This window comes from Camarhynchus parvulus, chromosome 2 (assembly GCF_901933205.1).
Source record: "Camarhynchus parvulus chromosome 2, STF_HiC, whole genome shotgun sequence".
NCBI classification, from domain to species: Eukaryota; Metazoa; Chordata; class Aves; order Passeriformes; family Thraupidae; genus Camarhynchus; species Camarhynchus parvulus.
This window is the reverse complement of record NC_044572.1, coordinates 18937012-18959734: the sequence shown is the minus strand read 5'-3', so window position 1 is coordinate 18959734 and position 22723 is coordinate 18937012. Positions and strand designations below refer to the sequence as shown.

General features: G+C 42.0%; 1 protein-coding gene across 2 annotated transcripts in view; it reads right to left on the bottom strand.

Annotated features, from left to right (window-relative positions):
- The window catches only part of NEBL (nebulette), a 245187-nt gene extending 240004 nt beyond the window's left edge, over window positions 1-5183 (bottom strand). For both annotated transcript variants that reach the window (XM_030971605.1, XM_030971606.1), the window contains exons 1-3: window positions 5062-5183; window positions 4130-4368; window positions 3053-3147 (exon numbers count right to left, since the gene is read on the bottom strand). In XM_030971605.1, coding sequence (XP_030827465.1) covers window positions 3053-3147; window positions 4130-4368; window positions 5062-5137 — 410 coding nt within the window. In that variant the 5' untranslated portion in view covers window positions 5138-5183. The remainder of the gene's footprint in view (window positions 1-3052; window positions 3148-4129; window positions 4369-5061) is intronic.
- Between the last annotated feature and the right edge of the window lie 17540 nt (window positions 5184-22723).

The window sequence follows — 22723 nt, the reverse complement described above, 5'->3', positions numbered from 1 at the left end:
GCCATACTGTACACGTACACACAGAGATGAAGTTTTCCCTTTAACCTTGCTGTAAAATCTTACATAGATCTACAACATACAGAAGCTATGTCAGTAGCCCAGTCATTACTTTTGGTATCAGCGTCTCTTTATCAAAAGGAAGGTACACAATCATTTAGAGGCAAATGTGGCAAAATGTCCAACAAAAAACTTGCCTTTAAAAAAAGCAGGATCCTGCATTTACAAATATTTCTGCCCTTTTCTAATGGTCACTGAATTAAAGTACTTTGCAATATATTCCTTCGTGGTTTGCTAGTTCCTGTTATGTTTGACCCGACTCTCTCCACCAAAAATATAGTTTGAAAAATCACAGGTGAGCATTCTGCTATATTAACACAAAACCAATTATGTTTTACAATTAAATATTTTATGATCTTTACCAGTAAAGTAACAAAATTCATTCATTTCAGCCCCTGAATAAACAAAAGAATGGACAATTTTAAGACCGAAGGTCAAAAACATATTCAATAAACTTATCTGACCTGTGAATTATCAAAGCACATACAGATATTATTAAAGATACATGCTTTCCAACTTGTCCTTATGAAAAACTAACTATGGTTTCCAAACCTGTTGAACAACTTCATGGCATTCCTCTCCCGTTCAGATTAGTGCATACTTGTTACTTTTATCTACAAATAGCACTCTTATCAATGGATGGCCTCAATAAACAGTTTAGTAGTAATTACTGTTTGTCAAGTGTTTGTAGGTGTTTGTATGAGTAAATTTACATTATTTTCTTTGCAGATTTCATGATCAAGCAGCATTTAACATAAAAATGAATTTGCTTCTTACTAATAAAAACAGAATAAGACACATCATCATTTGAAATACCGTAATGGTGTCTGCCTTGCAAATTAGTTACCTTTGAGATGCAAAGATTCTCTCAAAATTTAAACCAACTGTATTTTCAAAACACAGTTTTGCAAAAACATCTTAGCTGTCCTTGAAGATTATTAAGGTTTGTTGAAACCACAAAGCAGACCTTAGTCTTCCCTTCATGGCTCCACAGAACACTTGAAATCATTTATATTATATGATTAAAGTTTCTTATTAAAAAATGGGGGTGGGGGGGCATAAAACCCCACCAAACATTAGTCTACTAAAAGTTAAGACCAAAATGCACATTGTTGATATACACGTTATATTTTCTCTCTTTTAATGGAAAAAATCCCCATTCTTTAAATGGTTTTACATTGCTACTTGCTATTTCATACATTAGGTTTGAGAGACATTTCAAAGGCAGAGATTATTTTTTCAAGGCTCACTCTCACAAAGCTCATTAAAGCAACTGCCAGGAAGAATAGCACCTGAATGGTACATAACAGATCCATCCATCATCCTTACTCCCCCTCATCCATCAACAAAGGGACACACACAAGCCATAACTGCATATATGAAAAACTCTCCTGCAACACAAGTTAAATGTGCACAGCTTGGAAACGCCCATGTATCAGCATGGAGGAGATTTTATAAACAAACAGTCTTACTAAGTACAAGTAAGTATCTGATCAGATGAGAAAGATCGAGCAACCAAAGTATCATCACTGAAATTCAACCACCAAAATGTAGGTAAAAGGCACCTATCAGAGCTATAATTACTGTAAAGGATGTAAGCCTGTACTTGAACTCAAACAGTACCACATACAGGGTCCCATCCAGGGCCAATACTCTGGGTTAGTCTCAGCTTGCAGCATCCCACCTGCTGGAGCGTGACTCCCTTCCTGCACGGCTCTCCCAGCCCGTGGCACTGGCAGCAGAGCACACTCTGTTAGCACAGGTCTAATGTCACCCTCTACACTGTGTGGAGCACTGGAGGAAAGCTAGGAAGTTACATATGTAACTCCATATGCTCCCAAAGCAGTCCAAGTACAACTGTGCACACTGAAACAGGTGTTTCAAGTTTTGGCAGCACAGCAGATTTATAGCATAATTTGTATTTTAGACACTGACTGGATTCAATTTTAGCCTGAAAGAAATGACTGTATGCTGTTAAACTTTTCTGTCATGGACAGCCATAGACTGTCTACCTCAACATCAGACAAATATTGTAAGTTAAGTATAGGAGAATATTTCTAAAGAAAAATAAAACATGTCCATAGCTTCAAAACTCTGTCTCTTAAAACATGTTTTAAGTACATAAAGGTGAAAATAACAACAACATACAAATTACATATAAGATCACATTTGAGTTCAAACTCTTAAGAGTAATCCTTCTAAAACAGCATATTATAATGGTTTCTAAAGATTAAGACATACTGAAATGAAGTTAGCCAATTTTAGAAGCATGGTACAAATAACAATAAGCAACTTCTTCTCTCGGTGTATCAAATATTTTCTGCAGTATTTGCAAACCAAATATCAAAGCAACTTCAAAATCCACACGACAATAAAATCTAAAACCTGAATGCAACATGAGTAACTATAGTATAATCAAACCAAAATTAATCCATGTTCTTAATCAAAATCTAAGAGAATAGCAAAATAGCATGAAGCAGTAGAAGCAAGAATTTTGTAAATTACTAGCTTAGAAATATGAGATATGTGGAAAAACTAACAGTTTTAAAAACAGGCTGTCATGATTTCTAACAGGGTATTGTCTCTGGTAAACTACACAACCGAGAAGCACTTTGTTTCCTTATTACAAAATGCTGATCAGGTCCATAACCCTGAATAGAGAGCTGCATAATGGACAACTGTAATCCAGCATTGCCAATAATGAATGTAGCAGGAGTCAGTACTAGATCCAACACTTTCTGGGAGGAAAAAAACCCCTGTATCCTCAGATCTGATATGAAAACACTGCCTAAACATATCATAATCAAATAGTTCCATCTTCTATCACACCAATGCAAGCAGAATACCCCATCTGAACAGATACTGAACGGCTCTAGACTGCACTGCTCTCTCTAGATTAAGTTTTTACAGCACGACAATACCTATTTGACAATATCCACAGCCAGGTTTTCTTTTCATGTGCATTTCTGCAAGACTTGACATTTACAATACTTACGCATTGCAATAAGGTTTCTTTTCATATCCTTTGTAGTTATTCATGTTCAGAGCCATTTTGCAAACTTCACAGTGGAAACATCCTTTATGCCAGTACTGTAAATAAATGTAAAGTAGAATTACTTATGGTACTGATATTTTCAAAGCAGTGTTAGGGTATTGTAAACATATAAACACAATTACTTGTCAATATTTTGGCCATGCATTATAGGTCTCTCAACTAAATCAAAATAATTACTTTCACATGAAACCAAAGGTACTTCTGAAACATTGTCAAAAATGTAAATTCTCTGCTAAGGTGAATGCCAAGACCCCTGCACGCTGACCTTGCCAGGATAATTTTAAAGATAACTGAACCAGGAGTTTGACGTTTTCCTCTTTTAAAAAAATAAATAAATAAACGCCACTTGCTGAGAATGCAATACTAGGCGAATGCAATCACTAACTAATGTGACGGCTGGCTTTTAGGTACGTCGCACAGACACTAAATTTAGCACATCATACGGCATTTTCCTCCTGTGGCTTCTGCTGCCTCGCCTTGCCTTTCCGGGGACGATAATTTGGCGCATCTATCGCAGCCTCACTGTTGTTATTTACGGACCGACCGCGCTGGGCTGAAACCGGTGCCACCGGGGCCACCCCCGCGGGACGGGGCTGCCGCCGCCCGCTGCCCGCGCCGAGCCGGCCCTGGCGCCAGGGCCACCCGAAACCGCCCCGGCTCGGGGAGGCACCGGCAACTACAGCCGGGAAAGGGCCGCCTACAACTTCATCCCTCGGGGAGCCGGGGGGGCCGCGGGGAGCCGGGCACCGTCATTCCCGGGCGGGCACCGCAGGGCGCCCCGGCCGCTGCGGGCCCCGCTCGCCCCGCGGCGGCGGTGACACGGCGGCTGCCCCCGCCGGCGGTGACAGCGCGGGGGCCGGCGCAGCGGCGGCCCTGGAAACGCTGCATTTGCCACCTGCCGGCTCGCCCCGATGCCCCGCCGGCTCGGCCCTGCCCTGCCCGCCCCGCCGGAGCCGCGGGGAGCGGGACGGGCACGCCCGGCAGGCGCCGTCCCAGCCCTCCCCCGCGCCCCCGCACCTTGTCCAGGCAGTTGACTTTCTCGGTGGGATAGACCACTTTGCCACAGCGGGCGCACTGGGGGTTCATTTTGCGGCTCCTCTGGGGCGGCGGCTCCGGCGGGCGGCGGCGGCCGAGGTTGCGGTGCGGCGGGCTGCGCTGGACGGGGCTGCGGGAGGCCGATCTGTCATCCCCTGCCCTGGCGGGGACGCCGGGGGTCCTCAGCGGCTGCGGGCGAGCGAGGAGGTCATCGGCGGCGGCTGTGGAGGAAGCGGCGCTCCAGCTGACTGCGGCTCGGCAGCATGTGCGAGTGGGCGGGCGGGGAGCCGGCGCTGCCGCCCCCGCCGCTCGCCGCCCGCCCCCGCCGCCTCCCCCGTGTGCCTGCGCGCTCGGCTCGCCGCGCCGCGGGCTCCGTGAGTCACGCCGAGCCCCGCGCTGCAGCCGCAAGCCAAGCCAAGCCCACCGGCGCGGCCCGCAGCGAGGGGAGGGCAGAAGGGGAGGGCGAGCCCCGCGCCGCAGCCGCCCCGAGCGGGGCGAGAGGGCTGCGGGGGGGACCTGCTGCGCCTCGGGGCGCACCTGCACGGGACTCGCCGGGGCGGGGCCGGCCCCTGCGAGAGAGAGGGAGGGAGGGAGGGAGAGGGAGATGGACGCGAGCGTGGAGATGGAGATGGAGATAGATGGAGAGCGAGATGAGATGGAGAGCGAGAGCGCGGGGCAGCGACGGCGCTGCCGGGGCCGCGGGGAGATCGGGAGCTCCCCGAGGTGAGGCCCGAGCGAGGCCTGGCCGTGAGCCCGTGGGCACCTGCCGGCCGCGGCCTCCCGCCCGCCGCAGCCGCAGCCCCGCAGCCTCCCGCGGATGCGGAACCGCCGTGCGCTCCCCCAGCCCTGCGGCCCGATGAGTTTTCGGGCGCGGCGTTGCAGCCCGGCTCGGGCTGGGTCTCGCCGGTTCTCACCAGCGGTCCCGCGGGGCAACCGAATCGCAGCCAGAATGGCAAATGACGCTCCTCGGAGCAGGCTTTGGACAGTCATTCCTGACTTGCTCTGCAGCGCTGTGGAGTGGTACAGATAGAACTCATGCGGGTTTTCTTCACTGAGGAGTTCTTCAACTACCTGGTATATAAACCACGCTGCGGAAAGCACTTAAACCAATGCAGCGCAGCCTTTTCTGAGTTTTTTTTTCAGTAGTGCAGCACTCTGTGTGGCTCACAGCAAGGACGAATTCTGCACATACTTGGGTGTTATTAAGTAATCAGAATGCAGTCAGCTAGACTGGAATAGTTGGCTATAATTCTGCCTTAGCAACCCAACTTTTATTCACTGGCTGTTTAAAGGCACAGGGAGAAACAGTAATTTCGTTGAAATTAATAATATATGTGATTAAATGAGAAACACCTAATCAGGCTTTAAATATTACATGATGGAAGTTGTAAAGCTGCCTCTGCCTCATCTAGCCTGAAACATCTGGCACCCGGTGAAACTCAATGTTGAGATGCTGGCTGTGCTGCAAGCAACAGGAAAGTACATTTGCAGGTAGTCCTGTAAATGTTTGTTGCCTCCTGTGGCTATGTCCTGCAGTAGCAAATAGACAACGTGCTGACCAGCCCCGGTTCTGTTCCTGTGATCTACATGCTGGTCCTTTTCACAGCCAGTGCTACCAACCTGCAGTTCTCAAAAATCCTGAAGCAGATCTTTTTCTTCTTGTTGTTGTTAACCAAATTACCTTTGGTATGGAATTTAAGATCTGTCTTCTCACTGTTCCTCATTGACAATAGCATGATGATTTTTCACAAATACCACGAGGCCAAGTTGGCCTCAGTCTAAGATTTCCCAGACAGAAGTAGGTGCACAAACACCCTGCAGTGGCAGTGCGGTGATTCTCATCCTTTGCTACCTCTGTGCTGTACAGATTACCTTACACTCTCTCTTGGGCAGTCTGACTGGCTGTGAACAATGGCTTTTATTCAGGAACTCTGAATGCTAGGCGTCTGAGTATGCTGATAAAGGAAACCTGAATACATGGTTACTCAGTGCTTTCTGTGGGAACTGTTGTTTGGGGATCTGTCTAAAATCCCATCTGAGTTGAATTAGGCCCAACACACAGGAAAGCAATCTCCATTCTGCAAAGCCCACACAGTATGGAGGAGCAGCAAGTCTGTGCTGGGGACTGGGATGGAGACTGATTTAAATTAATCTCAAATAGAAGGCAATGAATGTTACCTATACGTAAAAAAATCTTTCTTAGATGACTTAATTCTTTCCTATCTTAGATTCTACCAACTGTATGTGAAAAGACACTGCAGCCCACTGGAAATAACGCGAGGCATACAGTTTACAAGAGGCATCAGCACATAACAAATCTTTGAGCTAGAGGCTTCATTCCTGGAAGTTCCAGATTATTAACATCCCAGTTAGAGCCTTCTCATGCAGACAAAAATAATTTGGATATTACTCTCACTCTCAATGTTACAATGAAATCCCTCATCTTACTCTTGAAGGAAAAAATTCAATTAACCAAAGTATCGACACTAAAAATGGAATTGTAACATCAATAGAATACCTGCAGTTGGATCTGAATTGAGTGTTTCAGCAGTATGAAAACATTCCAGTATTTTTCATTGTTTCAGGATCCTTTTATTAATTTTTATTAGTTTTCTTCAGAAAGGGGAGAAATTAGTGTCTGAATCACAGTCTTTATTTCCACACTACGGGTCTCTTTCCTCATCATCACAACTTTTTTCTGCTGCTACTGGAGTGAAAAATGGGTTCTTTTGCTCCATACAAAGTAAAAGAGAAAAATCTGCTTCATCCATGATAGTGAGAAAGCAGGAAATGTTACTCATCAATAGACTTTCCTTTTTCTGGGTAGGTAATGGTGCAATGGTAAAGTCCAGCAAAGCAAAATACAATAACCCTGCTATGTCACTGACTAAGGGTGTAAACCAAAGGCTGTGAAGCACAGAGGGACAAAGACCTTGCACTCTAAAGAGCTGCTGCTGCCAGCATGGAGCGTGTGGTATGTGGTGGACCTCTAGATAGATTCCAGCGCTGATTCCCAGCTGGTATGTGTTGCCAAATTGTAAGTGGCATCCCAAGATTTCAGGCCATTATACTTCTCTCATCTGGTGCATTTCAGGGCTGTTATCTATCCTAGAAAAGTGTGTGTTTAGCTGAGCAGTACAAATTACCAGCACTTGCAAATAGATGCTGTTTCAGCATGCCTACAGTGGCCAAGTGCCTTCTAGGGCAGCTAGACCTTCTAGGGCAGCTGTGTTACAGAATTAGAAATATTATGACTAGGTAAAATGGTGATTACAAAAGTTCCTATTTCTATGGCATAATGCCCTCATCAATTGCATTTTCTGTTTGTTTGTTTGAGAGGAAGGTTTTCAGTGTTCCAATTAGTTTGTTTGGTTCATAAACATACCAATGTGTGCTGTAGAAAAACACCTAAATCATTATAGTGAGAGGAATTTTCACATGTTGACACTGAATTTTACCTGAGACAGGAAGGTTTCAAAAACATGTTAAACTAGAAAGTTACCCTGTGTTATTGGAGGTGATTTGGCAACATATTGAAAGAGACAACCCATAGAGGCTTGTAGGTATGTCAGGTTTATCTCTAGTTCTTCTAAAAGGTTTCTTGGAACTTTCTTTCCCACAAAATAGATTCCTTATAATCCATCTCCCACAGCTGGAGTTTAGATTTGTTGGAGCAATCAAGTGAGCTTAAAGCATGAAAACAAAGCCTTCTGTCTTGCACGTCTCCATTCATTTCATAAACCATACATAAAAGCTCAGAGAAAGTGTTTGCTACTTTGATGACCACATGAAGACATGGTCTTTTCACCCAAGCGTCTACAAACTGAGTCTGCTCATGAAGTTATGGTTGTATAAAACCCTATTGGACAAAATAGGAGTTCATGTAAACATAGTGATGTACTTCTTTCCATGGCAAAGAATGTGACTTTCTTTTCATTGAGAAACATATTTTTGAATTTACATTGTCGAGAAAAAAAAGAAAAAACTGTTTACATTAACATTTTACACCCCCCATACAGTGTCATTATTCAGTTATTTTTCTGGAATAAATTTGCCAATATGTACATAGACCCCGATGGACTGTTTTAAAAATACTGTTTGGGGTATTTCACTGATATTTCACACTGTTGGTCTGTTCTTTAAACAGGTATAAAAGGTGGCATAACTGGCAAATGAATATAATGTACTAAAAATACTATCTTATTGTTGTAACAAGCCGTTGTAACATTTGGGTACTAATTTTAGCAGATAATAGGCATTGTGTCACATTTAAGTGGAAGGATGATCTCACAGATCTCGCTGCATGGAGAATTGCAGATGAAGTCCCTAAGCAGTACTGCAGTACGGATAAATAATACTGGGAGAGGTTTTGTGAAATTCTGTGGCTGCGCTGAATTATGTTGGAAGGGAAAACATTAAACCAAAATGCTGGTTGGCACAGGAATTGGCAGTCAAATTTTTGTCCCTTACGGTTGAGTTCAGGATTAGCCACTTAGAAGAAGAAACGGTGTGGTTACATTTCAAATAGAAACAATGTAACTTTAATGTGACCTTGTTTAGAGCTGCCCAGGGTGCTGTTAGAGAAACGTGCTTTTAAATTCTCTGCTGTGAAAGGGTAATTTATGCTTTCCCATGCAAGGATTGGTGGAAGCTTGTTTTCAATTTCAGCTATAGAAAAACTTCCTACCAAAACCAAAACAAACCCAATAATGGTTAGACTTTATTATTTTGTGCAATATGATCCAAAATTCACTCTGCAGTGGAATCTCAATGTGCATTTTCAGAATTACTCAATCCTTAGCTGCTCAGATTAATCTAATAGGGCAATGAAATACTGGAACAAAAGTGGTTTTTCAATCAGCAACAGTGTTTTCTGTTCTCAGGATCTCCTTTCTTCACTCAAAAATCATGCAAACTGAATACTGCATCCCACAGCAGCTATATGCTTAACAAATACATAAAAACGTGGTGATGACAAGTCATTGTGATTTATAGCATCATAGAATGTGTGGAAGATCAAGATGATCAAATTCAACTCCTGGCCCTGTACAGGACACCCCAAGGATCCCACCATGTGCCTGAGAGCATTGGCCAAACACTTCAACTCAAATAGGTTTGGTGGTGTGACCAATTCCCTGGGAACCCTTTCAGTGCTCAACCACCCTCTGGATGGACTACAGAATTGCCTGGAAGAAGGGGTTCTTATTCTCTCAGTTAATGTTGCAGTGGAAATTTCTATTATTTTATGGATGGGGGCAAGATTTTGCCTTATCAGCTGGATATTTCATGATTCCTGAATTATAATTTTACTTCATGTTATGAAAAAAGCTTAGAAAAAATGGGCCAATTATTTGAATTATGCTGAGCAGAAAGTTGTTGCTTATCTCATTTGGTTTTGTTTGACCTTAGAATAGCTGATTTATGGGCAAAAAGTAAATTGAGGACTTCATTCAGACGCAAGTCTTGTTACCTTTGGTCATATGTATGTGTTTTTAAAAAGCATCTGGCATTAATGAAGCATATAGTCCCTGTAATTCAGGTGCACAAAGCAGGTGGGGTTCTGTGGATAGCAATCCGCAAGGTGTTTTGAGAATTTGGCAGCGCATGCTTGAGTGCCAGCTGCTCTGGCAGGCATACCCAGAGAGGGAGACATGTGAACACACAGAGAAAGCTGTAACCATACATCCAATACCTTGTGGGTTGTGTCTTCAGTGACTTGGGAATGTGGAAACAGTCAGCCTGACTTAGGGTTCAGTAATGTATTCTAACCCCAGAGGCTGGGGTGCTGCACACCCTTCACATTAAACTTGCATGTCCCAGAGTGCTCCTCGCTGCCAGGGCTGGTCCCAGTGCCTCAGGTCAGCCATTCAGTCCATAATTCCACCTACAGACCCAAAACAGTGCTTGCATAGAGAGCAGTCTGAAATCTGGAAGCCTCCAAATAAAAATTTCCACATTCAGTGACAGAGCTTAAAATATATATACATTATTAGAACTTTTTTTATTTTTATAATCCCCTCCTCTTTGTTACAGTCACTGTATTTTTCAACCCAGTTACAGCTCAGAGGATTTTCTAGACACATAAATGAATATCTTTGGTTTATGTATATTGCATTGAATGTGTTAGGATTTTTTTTTATCAGCTCTGTTGTTATGTCCCTTCCTAGTCAGAAAAACATAATGCTACCATGTTTGGCAAGAATAAAAACAAATTAATAAAAAATAAGAATTAGGGGAGATTTAAGGTCTACATCTTTTGCTTGATAAATTAACTATTTGTCATCAAGTCATTTATACAGGAATGAAAAGCTATCATCAGAGCTCTTGGAAAAGCTGAAGAAGTTTGTCTTCTGTCAGCTTTACATTCTGTGCCAAGAATTAAAACTAGTTGCTTTATCTCAATTTAAAGAGATTTTCAAAAACTTTATCACTACAGACAACAAATCCAAAACAGGCAAAAGTCTCTATGCCAAACTAAGGCTAAGGAAGGACAGAATGTTAATTATTCATTCTGTTTTAGTAGCTGTTACTATTACTAAAGCTACTTGGTTTTGCTTATGAAGATTAAACAGAACGAAAAAGTTATTAACTGTGGATATTGTTCATTCCTCTATGTTTAGCCTGAGAACAAAATAGGAATTTAGAGATAGAGTTAGGGTCCTAAACAATTTTAAAACCTAATGAGAGGGTTCTGGTAGCTTTGAATAAAAGAAAACAATGCCATTATTCATACTCTTGTCTATGCAACCACTTTCCCATTATTTCCAAAAATAGTAGTTGAGTAGCTTCCTGCCTAAATAAACAGTTCACGTAGATAGAACTTGGGCTGTAAAGCTTTTTAAAATAAGGTTTCCTTCATTTGAAGCTGAACAGCATAGTGAAATACAGGAAGGGTTGGGCTGTGATTGGACTGAATTCTTTAAGTTAATGTTTTAGAAGGTTACGTGACCAGCTCAGAATAACTAAATGCACTCACTCTGTGGATGGCCTGGAAGGGTCACAGGGAACACGCTCCAGCCACTGCCAGGAGAAATAGCCTCTTGTAATAAAGATACATAATCATTAACAAGCTTCACTCTGGGCTTCAGAGGAATCTGAGTTTCCAGCCCTTCTAGAAAGGTTTTGAAATTCTGCCTTCCCAGTGCAGGCCTGACAAATCTCACACATCAAGAGGGAGCCTGACACATTTAGCTCCCAAACTCGCTGCCCTGCAGCTCGCCCTGTTTCACACTCATTTGCAGCCCTGTGCCACGGCTGCTGTCCCATTCTGTGACCCCTGTGCCAGGCACAGCTGGGTGGCCCAGGCTGCAGCCAGCCAAAGAGTCCTGGGAGTATCAGGAAACCATCAGCAAAGAGGAGCAGGATGCATGATGCAGCATGGCTGCATTGCTGAAAAGAACAATGGATTCCAGGGGAATCCCTGGAAATACTGGCAAAATCCCTTTCCAGAAAGTAGGAAGTAAAATCTCCTCTTAGCTCAATGTAAGCATTTTTCCAATTTGTGTTAATTTTTAATGTTTTCTGTTTTGAACACAGCGACTATAATCCTAAGGCTATTAAATAATGTATTACAATCTTTTAAAGCTATAATCTATAAATAAACAAATGAAAAAAAAATACAGATCAGACACACTACAGTTTTAGGTCAGAAAGACAATGAGTGGTGATATTCTTCTCCCAGCAATAACTTGGTTTCTGCAGCACCATTCCTGCTGCTGGGCTTGCAGAATATGTAAGAGAAAAAATGGAGGAAAATTCACTTTTCTGAACGTACCTGGACATAAACTGCTAAAAGCACAACAATAGTACCTTTAGGAAAGCCCATCTCATTTTGAGGTCAGCTCAGACATTTTAAGGATGTGACTGAGTTCTTCCTTATACCTGAATTTTTTAAACAGGTTTTCAAATGATAGAAAGATTGGGAAAAACAGCCAAGACAGAGACCCAGCCTTCACCCTCACCACTCTGTGGCTCTCTGTGATCTGAAGGGCACCATTTGTGGCTTGGTGCACTGCTGCTTTCATTGAAAAGCCATGAAAAATAACTTGGAAGCAAAGCCTCCTCTCTCCAACATCTTTTGGATTGTACTTTCATAGGCTTCTTTACCGGGCACAGAACAAGTTCTTATATCAACCATCTTCCTAAACACAGAGCTATCATATGGGGTTATATAAGCCTTAAATAGGGAAATAAACAATTTATTTCTGTTGTTTATTTTAAATTAAGTAAAACTACAGTAGAAAATTAATAATCCATGGAAGTTTTTCAAATATCTTAAGTCTTTTAATTGATACAGTTTTGCTATGACTAGAAATTGTTGTGCATATTTTATTAAATCTATTCCATCTTTTTAGTCAGAACCTCTTATTTTTATTTCTTTCCTCTTTGCATGACTCAGCACAGGAAATAGCAGACCCAGTGTCCCTGTCACAAAAAAGATGCATGTGCCTTTCTTTTCATCATATGTTTGCAGTTGCTTGTGAATAAAAAGTTAAAAGACAAGGAACAAAACTAATTGTTCAGCCAAAAATTCATCTGAGTAGTCTAATCTTAAGGAAGGCTCTCAATAATGTTACATTTTGGAGGAGAGCTTTTTTAGATATGATACAAAGGCACGCACAAAACAAAGAGGAACTTTGAAAAGGGACTACTTAACTTCTTTTCCTTCTACCTTTAGAACTGCAGCTAGCACATTAACTTCAGACTCAAAAGGTAAATGGAGAGCAGCACTTGACATAAATTAAATATTCTAACATGTAATTGAGTATTTTCAGTGTGAAGTTCTCATTTTTCCCTGACAGCTTTCTATGAATTATCTTAAATGTTATCTTAGGAAATGCAATTATTATATGGAGCATTAAGCAGAGCACAAATATTGGTACACTGCAGAGACACCAGTTAATTTTCTTTTGACTACTGAAGCATAAAAAAAGGAAAACAGCGTAGTTAAATGGTTCTAAAGTTACATAGTGGCAAGCAGCAAGTGAGTTGCCATGTGAAAGATACAGTTTTGGAACATGATCCAGGGGGATTTACTGTGAAGTTACACTGTACAGAATATTTCATTCATTTGATTCACCTTTATAAAAGTCCTGTGGTGGATTCTTCTGTATTCACCTCTTCCCTGCTGTAAACTGCAGACCAAATAGTCAACCCAAACCAGGCTGGCTTGGTTGCAGAGTACATTTGCCATTATCATAAGAGTGACATACTTGGTCCATCAAGGGAAGGAGGAAAAACTCGAGATCTTATTTTGAGATCAGGTTTTCAGAGCCTCTGCTGGTGTGACTGTCAGGCAGCCAGAGCTCCCTGCTCCTGCAGCAGTGGTTGTATGAGGCAGCATGTCCTATCTCCTGCCTCAGAGCAGAGAGCTCTCTTATGAAGGATTAGCACCACAGCCCTGACGTTACCAGCCCAGTCTGAGAGAGCTTCCCAAATTAATCAGTGTGCCTAGAGCGCCTGGTGTCCCAGGGCTGCTGGGGTTTGATTCAATGCATGTTGAAATCAACTGAAACATTTTACTAACATCTGTGTGTGCTAGATTAGAGTTTAAATACAATAGACTATTTGATTTTCACTAAGGAGGGGTTTCAGCATGAACAGAAAACTGTGTAGTTGGTTACGTGCACCATACACCACCTTTAAATGCCATGAGCTCCTTTCACACACCAGCTGATGCAAGTGGACAGGAAGCTACTGAGATGGAGTTTTGAATAGGTCTTATCTTTCTCTTCATCACAGTTAAGTCTGATGAAAGAGAGGCCAGAGGGGCTGGTGCAGAAGGTGAAGCTCAGGGGCAGACTGGGCTGCAGTGGCCATGAGGTGATCGAGATCCTTGGGGCAGCAGGGAGGAGTCACAGCCCCCTCACTACTTGGGACTTCAGGAGAGCTGACTTTGGCCTCCTCAGGAATCTGCTTGATAAAGTACCATGGGATATGCAGACCTGGAGAGACGAGGATCCCAAGAAAGTTCATTGATATTCAATGATCACCTCCTCCAAGCTCAGGAGCAATGCATCCTGACAAAAAGGAAGTTCAGAAAAAATGTCAGGAGCTCCTGGACAAACTCAAACACAAAAAAGAGGAGGGTGAAAGCAGGGGCAGGTAGCCCAGGAGGAGTACAGATAGATTGGCAAACAGCCAGAGATCAGGTTAGGAAAGCTAAAGCCCTGATAGAATTAAACCTGCCCAAGGTCATCAAGGCCAACAAGAAAGTCTCCTGTAGGTACACTGGTGATAAAAGGAAAACTAGGGAAGATGTGGGCCCTCTCTGAAAGGAAATGGGAGTCTTGGTAACAGAGGACATGGGGAAGACTGAGGTATTCAACAACATTTTTGTCTCAGTCTTCACTAGCAAGTGCTGCAGCTACACCACCTGTGTCACAGAGGGGAAAGGCAGGGATCGTAGACCCATTATAGACCAAGCTTGAGACTGTCTAAGGAACTTGAGGACGCACCAGCTCCCAATCTCTGTGGGACCTGATGAGATTCATCCAGGGGTCCTGAAGCAACTGGTGAAGGAATTGACTAAGCCACTATCCATCATATGTGAGAAGTCATCATAGTCTGGTCAAGTTCCCACTGACTGGAAAAGGGGAAGCATTACCCTCATTTTTAAAAGCAGGAAAAAAAGGAAGACTCAGGGAACTACAGGTCAGTTAAATTCACCAGTGTGTGGAAAGATGATGGAACAGATTTTCCTAGAAGTTGTGTTAAAGCACATGGAAAATAAGGAGATGGTTTGTGACAGCTGACATGACTTCACTAAGAACAAATTATACCTGACCAGTCTGGTGACCTTCTATGATGAAGAGTTACTGACACCTGGAATTGTGCAAAGCACTTGACATTGTCCTACATGATATCCTTGTCTCTAAACTGGAGAGATGTGTTTGACAGACAGCATATAACTCAGTAGATAACTCTGTGCTAAGTCAAAGATTTGTGGTCAATGCCTCCATGTCCAGTGGAGACCAGTGACAGCTGGTGCTCTTCAGGGGTTGGCATTGGGACCAGCACTGTTTGACATCTTTGCTGGTGGCATGGACAGTGTGATTGAGTGTACCAATGGCACAGAGCTGTGCAGTGCCCTTGACAAACTCTAGGGAAGGTATGACATCCAGAGAGACCTTGATAAGCTTGAGAGGTGAGCCTGTGCCAGCCTCATGAAATTCAACGAGGCCAGGTGTAAGATCCTGCAACTGAGTTAGGGCATTCCCAAGCAGAAGTACAGACTGAGTAGAGACTGGATTGAGAACAGCCCTGAGGAGAACTTGGGAGTGTTGGTGGACAAGAAGCTTGATGTGACCCAGCATCATGTGCTTGCAGCCCAGAAAGACAACAATATTTACAGCTGCATCAAAACGAATGTGAGCAGCAAGTCGAGGGAGGTGACTCTCCCCCACTGCTCTGGGCTTGTGAGACCCCACCTGGAGAGCTGTATCCAGCCATGAGGCATCCAGCATAAGAGAGATATGAACCCATAGAGCAAGTCCAGAGGATCATCATGAAGATGATCAAAGAGCTGGAGCACCTCTCCTGTGATGGCAGCCTGAGAGATGTGGGGCTGTTCAGCCTGGAGAAGAAAAGGCTGTGGGGAGTTGGTGAGCATTTTCTAGTGCCTAAAGGGAGCCTGCAGGGCAGCTGGAGAGGGACTTTTTACAGTGGCATGTAGTGATGGGACAAGGTGAATGGCTTTAGACTGAAACAGGGTAGGTTTAGATGAGGTGCTAGTAAGAAATTATTTACTGTGGTGCTTGGTGAGGCACTGGAACAGGTTGCCCAGAGAAGCTGTGGATGCCCCATCCCTGAAAGTGTTCAAGGCCAGGTTGGGTGGGGCTCAGAGCAACCTGGTGTAGTGGAACATGTCCCTGCCCATGGGACTTGATGATCTTTATGGCCCGTTGCAATCCAAACCATCCTAAGATTCTATGATTCTGTTATTTCTGGACCATTTTGAATACTATTGTACTGATTTACTTTAGAAGAACTTTAGAACTGTATATCCATAAGATCCTAACAAATAGATGTTACCCAAGTCAGCTTTCAAAGAGGGTCTTAGTAAAAAAATAATTATTCATGATTGAAGAAAACTTAATAGTCCAACACTGGAAATTGTACTATGGGAACACTTTTAAACAAAACATGGACAATAGTAAACTTTCCCAATTTGATGTTAGCAAATGGCTTGAAGAGGAAAATGACAGCACAGCAGTTACACTTTTTGGTGTAAAAAATGCATGCCCCACCAATTATCCTTCAGAAATTTGTCTCAGTCCACGTACTTAGGACCACAACACCTGCTGTGTCTGGCTCTCCAAAAGTTAAGCAAAAGCCACATTTTGTAGACTTTTCTGGATTGGCATTTGGCAGATTTCCTTTGCTCAGCATGTATTCCAATTGGGGTAAATACTGAGGTCAATATATAAATATCATGATGGATAACTGCTGCAGCTACAGTGCATCTACTCTCCATAAATCCAGTTAAATAAGGCAGGATTGCTCTGCAAATCAAAAGTTTTATCCTATCAGAAAACCTTCCTCATAAGTAAAACCAAAATTGCACCTGTGTATCTACACTGGTGAGGCTGCAGGGCCAGCCCTAGCATCACAATCATCATGACACCAAATCAGTCATTTAGTCCATCAGGTATTTTTAGCTCCTGTCTTTGTGCTCCCTTTTGTAACTTCTGAGTGCCTCTGCAGTGGGAGGGTGACTGGCATGATGGATCCAGCATATTACTTATTATTCTGCAGTCCTACTCAGTAAGAGATCACAACCCTATTTTTAGAAGAAAATATAAAAACACAATCCAACTGCAAGCAGAATGGAAAGAAAAATCAGGGAATCCATATTTGGAAATTTGTTATAATTAATTTGTTTTCAGTTCAAATATGTTCCTCTTACTAGGCATAATTTTTCTAACACAGCACTCTGCAAAGTTCTTTATGGTCCTGGAAAGGAAAATAATATGCAAAATCTTTAAGGGAAGAACACAGGTGCATGTGAGTTGTGGTTGTAACTATTAAGCCACTCAACTAATGATAGCTCGGAAAACCCACAAGCTGTCAGATTTTAAAATTACACCAACATTTTTCAAGTGTATCCTCATAATTACCTGTAATAAATGTCATGTGAAATTTCTTCTCTTTTTTTTGCTATTCCTACAAACTAACCTGCAAACTGTTCCAAATGTAAGTCAAAACCTTCTGCTAGCCTACCAAACTGCTTGAAATACAAGCCAGACATTTACTTTGGGCAACTTAACCCCAAAACTTATAATAATAATCTTACAGAGGTAATTTACAGAGCTAAAATATACATCTAGAATGTTATTAGAGACTAACAGAAAGTTCCAGCATATAAATATGTATGAAACTAAAACATATTCATTACAAAATAATGAGAACTGATTATAATGAAATCTCCACTGATATCTAGCCCTCATGAGCACAGCAGATTAAGAGCTGTCTGAGCCTGGCCAGCTTTGGGCTATGTTGTGTGGAACTGGCTGTTCTTATAGCACTGAAAACAGATTTTTTTTTCCCTCTCCTGTCAATAGTGATTCCTTGGATCAAGGCAGAAAAGGTCATAAACTTTTTAAGGTTTAATTAATTAATTAAATCCAGGTTAGTTGTTAAGAAGAATGTATACAAGTTGGGACAGTAAAACTCTGGCATAAACTGTCATGATGGAGTCACTGTCTTTGCCAGGAATTACAAATTTTTAGCCAGTGCTGAAGTCAGCACACCTCAGGTGAGAGTCTGAGTAGGGTCCCTTCCAACCTACATTGTTTTTCAAACTGTATCAAGAAAAATACAGATAGCATTGATCCTGCCTTGAGACTAGAACCTGGGGCTGGTCCATCTTTTGAATTATGTTCCAGCCCGGTGCTTTGGCTGGGTGGCTCCTCATGTTAACTCTGTCAGCCTTCCATGGGAGGGATTTTCCTTGGCATTTCACCTGCCTCTCTGCTGGAAGTGAGCCAGGGTGGGCCTGGGCCATCCCAGAGGAGAGCAAAGAGCCCCAACAGCAGGACAAGAGTCTGAGGACACAGGAAAGGAAAACTGGGCTGAAGCAGGGATTCTGCCTTGCAAAACTTACCTTTAATGATGAGCAATTCTGATACTGGGAAAAGGGATTTCTGAAGAAAAAATGGTCTACACTGGAATGAAGAATGTGAATAACCCTTATTTAATGAAATTTCTGCAATATTGTCTTCTCTTTAAAAGACTTCACCTAATTACATGAGATTCCATCAGTATTTGGCTCTACTATATATAAAGGGCAAGTGAAATTCAATCTAAATACTAGAAGAGCCTAAAACCCAACTGGTCTGTAAACAAGACGTGTAGAGGTTCAGCTAGATAGCTTCACAATTTTCCAAGTCACTGAAGCAGTGAAGATATCAGTTGTTTGAAGAGAGGACTAGCAGGCTGAGGGTTTTTTTATTCCTATATTTTGTTGGGGTTTTTTTAGTTGTAAGGAGACAGTAGCAAAGTTACTTAGGTGATCTTAAAGGTATATTTACATTTCTGGAAGCTTTAGTAAGCATAAAGAGACTTTTAAAACACATGTCTTCCTGGAAAAGATGAACGCATTTTATTCAGAGGGTAAAAATATTTTAAATGTTGTTTTTTCCATTATAACCATAATTATTTATGTTTACAGTATTCCAGCATCTTCCAAGGTTCACTGAAGGTACTGAATGACTACTCCTAATTTAGGATTCCACATGACTTTGTTCTATGCACTATCTAGCTTTGAAAGTTGCAGGTTTACTACTGCCCAATATTGCCATTTTAGTGACAGATTGGAACACTACTACTTAACATCGCAAGGATGGTTAATATTTTTGATTGCTTTTTAACAGAAAGCATTTATCCAAAGGAAATGCTGGTAGAAGAGAACATTAATTGAGCATCCTCTCTATATTAGGAGAAATGGTAGTAATACTATTACTCCACACTGAAGGTCCATAATGGAGCTTGAATGAATTTATTTACCTCCCCCCAAGTGCTTTCTGCATAAGATGTCCTGAATAAACCAGGAAAGACACATAAATTTAAGTACACTAAATATTTGCTTATCGGAAAATGTGTGGCCATTAGATTTCACTTACAGTTTGATTTTGCTGTGATATATAAAGCTCTTCTCCTTAATAAATTTAAAAATTCGTGAAGATCAAGTAAAAGTGAGGGAGGAAATTTTTTCTTCTTTTCTTTTGTCTCCTGGATAAAGGAACTCGCTTCATCAGTCCGCAGAGATTGGGACAATTTATATAATATGCAAATGCTTCCCTCTAAAATGCAGTAAACACTACAGATCAGTGTAGACAAATTATGGAAAGCATAAAAAAACTGCTGATCCTATCCTTTTATTGAACTATGTTTATTCCAAGAAAGTAACGATACAAAATTTGGGAAAAGACTTTTTCCACAAAAAAATATTATAGTGGATGCAGAACCAACTTTTTATTGCAAGAATTTGAACTGATCAGCTTAGCTGATCAATTGATTGGCAACCTAGCTAATATATTTTTTGAGGGGTGCAAAATGGCCATGGAACATGCTCCAAATAGAATGCTGGATTGACTGCTCAAAGACTGACTCAGAGTGTGATATATCAGCTTCCACTGTCATGGTCTCTCGTACTTATTGGAAGTGATTGAAAAAACAATGAGCCTTAAATGCCTCACAGAACCTGTCTGTAAATAATTGTTTAAAACCTGAATAAATCTGTAAGAAAATTACTATCCTTTTCTTAGTATTTTTGATAGCAGGAAACCTATCTATCTATCTATCTATCTATCTATCTATCTATCTATCTATCTATCTATCTATCTATCTATCTATCTGTCTATCTATCTATCTATCTGCCAAAAAATATTATTGTTTTTAAGGATTCTGTAATACTGAATGCTTCCACATAGACTGGATCAGCCCTGTGCCTAGAGGAGCTGTCACATACTGCACAGAAACCATGTCACATCAACTCTTACAACTGTGAAGGAGACTCTTCCTTCACAGTCTGTTGAAGTTGACTACAAGGGGTGGTTAAGCTGCAAGAATCACATTTTTGAGTCTGTATGTCAAGTTGATAGTAAATTTCAAAAATTCATTAAATCTCAGTAATCCTTAGGGGAAGTTGTAAGGATGATGAAAAAGGAGTAGGAATTTGTAGCAGGATAAAGTCTGTTCTGAGTAACTCTGCCTCAGCAAATAGAATGGAAGGAGAACAGCCAAAGGATAGCCAAAAAATGGAAAGGAAGATGAAATCAAGAGTCTAAGACGGCTGACAAAAACCTGGAGTAGTGCTTAGATAGCCACCTGGCTGAAGACACTTGAATGTTTTTGTTCATGTGCATCTGCAATCCTTCTGTATTTTCTCTGTAAGTGAAATTTAGGTTAGAGGGAAGACAGCACATGCTTACATAATAGTGCCCATGCTGAATCTCCATGTAAAAAAATGTGTGCTATTGTACATTTTCTGAAGAGTGAAATATAAGCACAATTTCCAAGGGGAGACTGGAAAGACCTTAGCCCCTGCCGCTGACTCCTTTTCACCTACGTCACTGCAACACTGGTGGCTCCCATAGTGCTGAACAGTCCTGCAGCTTCTCCCTAACATGGCCAAAGGGAAGCTACACTGCTGTGCTGCAGCCAGGGGAACGTGCATGTTTGTGTTTTCTTTCCTCTCCTGACTGTTAGGATCTCTTTCTTGTGAGCTAATACAAATGCAGTGCCTCAACCCCAGGGCTGAGATCACCCTGAACACAAGAGCACATCCTTTCACTAGGAGCAGCATGTGTGCTCAGCAAGGAGTGGGATTGAGAGGGTTAGTGCTAGTTTCAGAGTACTGGACTGAAAGTAATGCAAATGTTTCATTTTTGGTAGCAGCTGCAGGCTTTCAGAATGTCACTGCTAATGCTTTTTCAAAAACCATGTAATTACAGGCACCCAGGCAGTGGTACAATGCCTAAATCCTGCCCAGTCCTAACAAATCAGCAACACATGCTCTTAAAAGTTGAGTAAAGCTTTCTCATTAGTCAACATGTGGAGAGGGAGGGGTATTCATCAAGGCCTGATAAGATACTGTACTGGACATAAACACTACTACAGCAAGTTATAAAGCATTTTTTTAAAGAAGGCTTTAATAATATCCCCAGACTAAAAGCTTAAAGCATATCTTATTCTGGTCTTATAAATTATGGAGAGCAATCATAAATACAAATAGCACAACAAAGTCTGTTGTTGAGCGTAGGAGCTGGCAGGGTTTGCCCTTTGCTGATCACAGATGCTCAGGGCTCATGGCTGTACCCAGCTGCTTGGGCAGGCAGGGTCACCTGCTCCAAATGGAGACTCTGGAGAGATCCCAGTTCTGCCCAGAGATGGCAGAGCCACAGAGAGTGCTCTGCATGGGCCTCTCAGTTTGGCTGAGGAATCCCAGAATCCAGATGACTTGAAGACAAACCTGAATATCAATGTGAGAACATGTTGGAGGAGTTCATGGAGAGCTGTCTGCCGTGGGAGGGACCCAAGGGTGGAGCAGGGGAAAGGCTCCTCTCTCTGAGCACTGGGAGAAACAACGTGTGATGAACTGACCATAACCTCCATTCTCTGTCTCCCTACCATGCTGGGAAGGAGGGAGGGGTGAGAAGAAGATGTTTCTAAGATTTTCTTTTATTTCTCATTAACCTGCTCTGATTTTGTTGGCAATAAATTCAATTAATATCTCCAATTTTAGCCTGGTTTCCCCATGATGGTATCCGGTGAGTGATCTCACCCAGTCCTTAACTCATGAACCCTTCATTGAATTTTTCTGTCACCAGTGCAGTTGTGGAGGGAAGCAATAGAGAGGCTTTGGTGGGTGCCTGGAATGCAACCAAAAGCAACCCACTACAGTCTTTTTGGTGGAGAATGTGTGCAAACCATGAGGATTTTGAAATAAAAGTAGTAATTTGAAGAGGTAATGGGCAAAACAAGTCCTGAACAATGTTAGAGAGTAGAACAATCTTGGGTAATCTTTGTTGTAACTGTGGTGATGGATCAAGGGATGGATTTTTTATAAATAGTTCATTTTTTGGTGTGTGTTGTGATGATGTTATATTGGTTTTTGTGGGGGGCATTCATTTTTTACAGTGTTTGCCTTCTGCAGCAACTGCTATGAGTGCTGAAACCGTTTTCCAGCAAGCGGCTGAGCTGCCGATGGGAAGTAGAGATTAAGATTTTGCTTTTTTTTTGCACTAGTACAGTGTCTTATCTCACCCAATAGTTGTTTTCCACCCGATTTTCCTCTCCCATGTCCCACTGGGAAGGGCAGTGATAGATGAGCTTGGTGGGCACCTGGTGTCCAGGTCAGCCACGACACAAAAATGCTGAGATACAGGATCCATTTTTCACTAGCACACATTGGTAACATTACCATCACCACCAGAAAAAGAAAATCATAATGGTATAAAAGTCCAGAGAGAAACGGGAAGACATTTCTTTGAAATTTACTTATAAAAGGAACCAGTTTTAAACTGAATCAATAGAAAATGAGATTAGGAGTTTTAAGGATTTATTGCAAATATG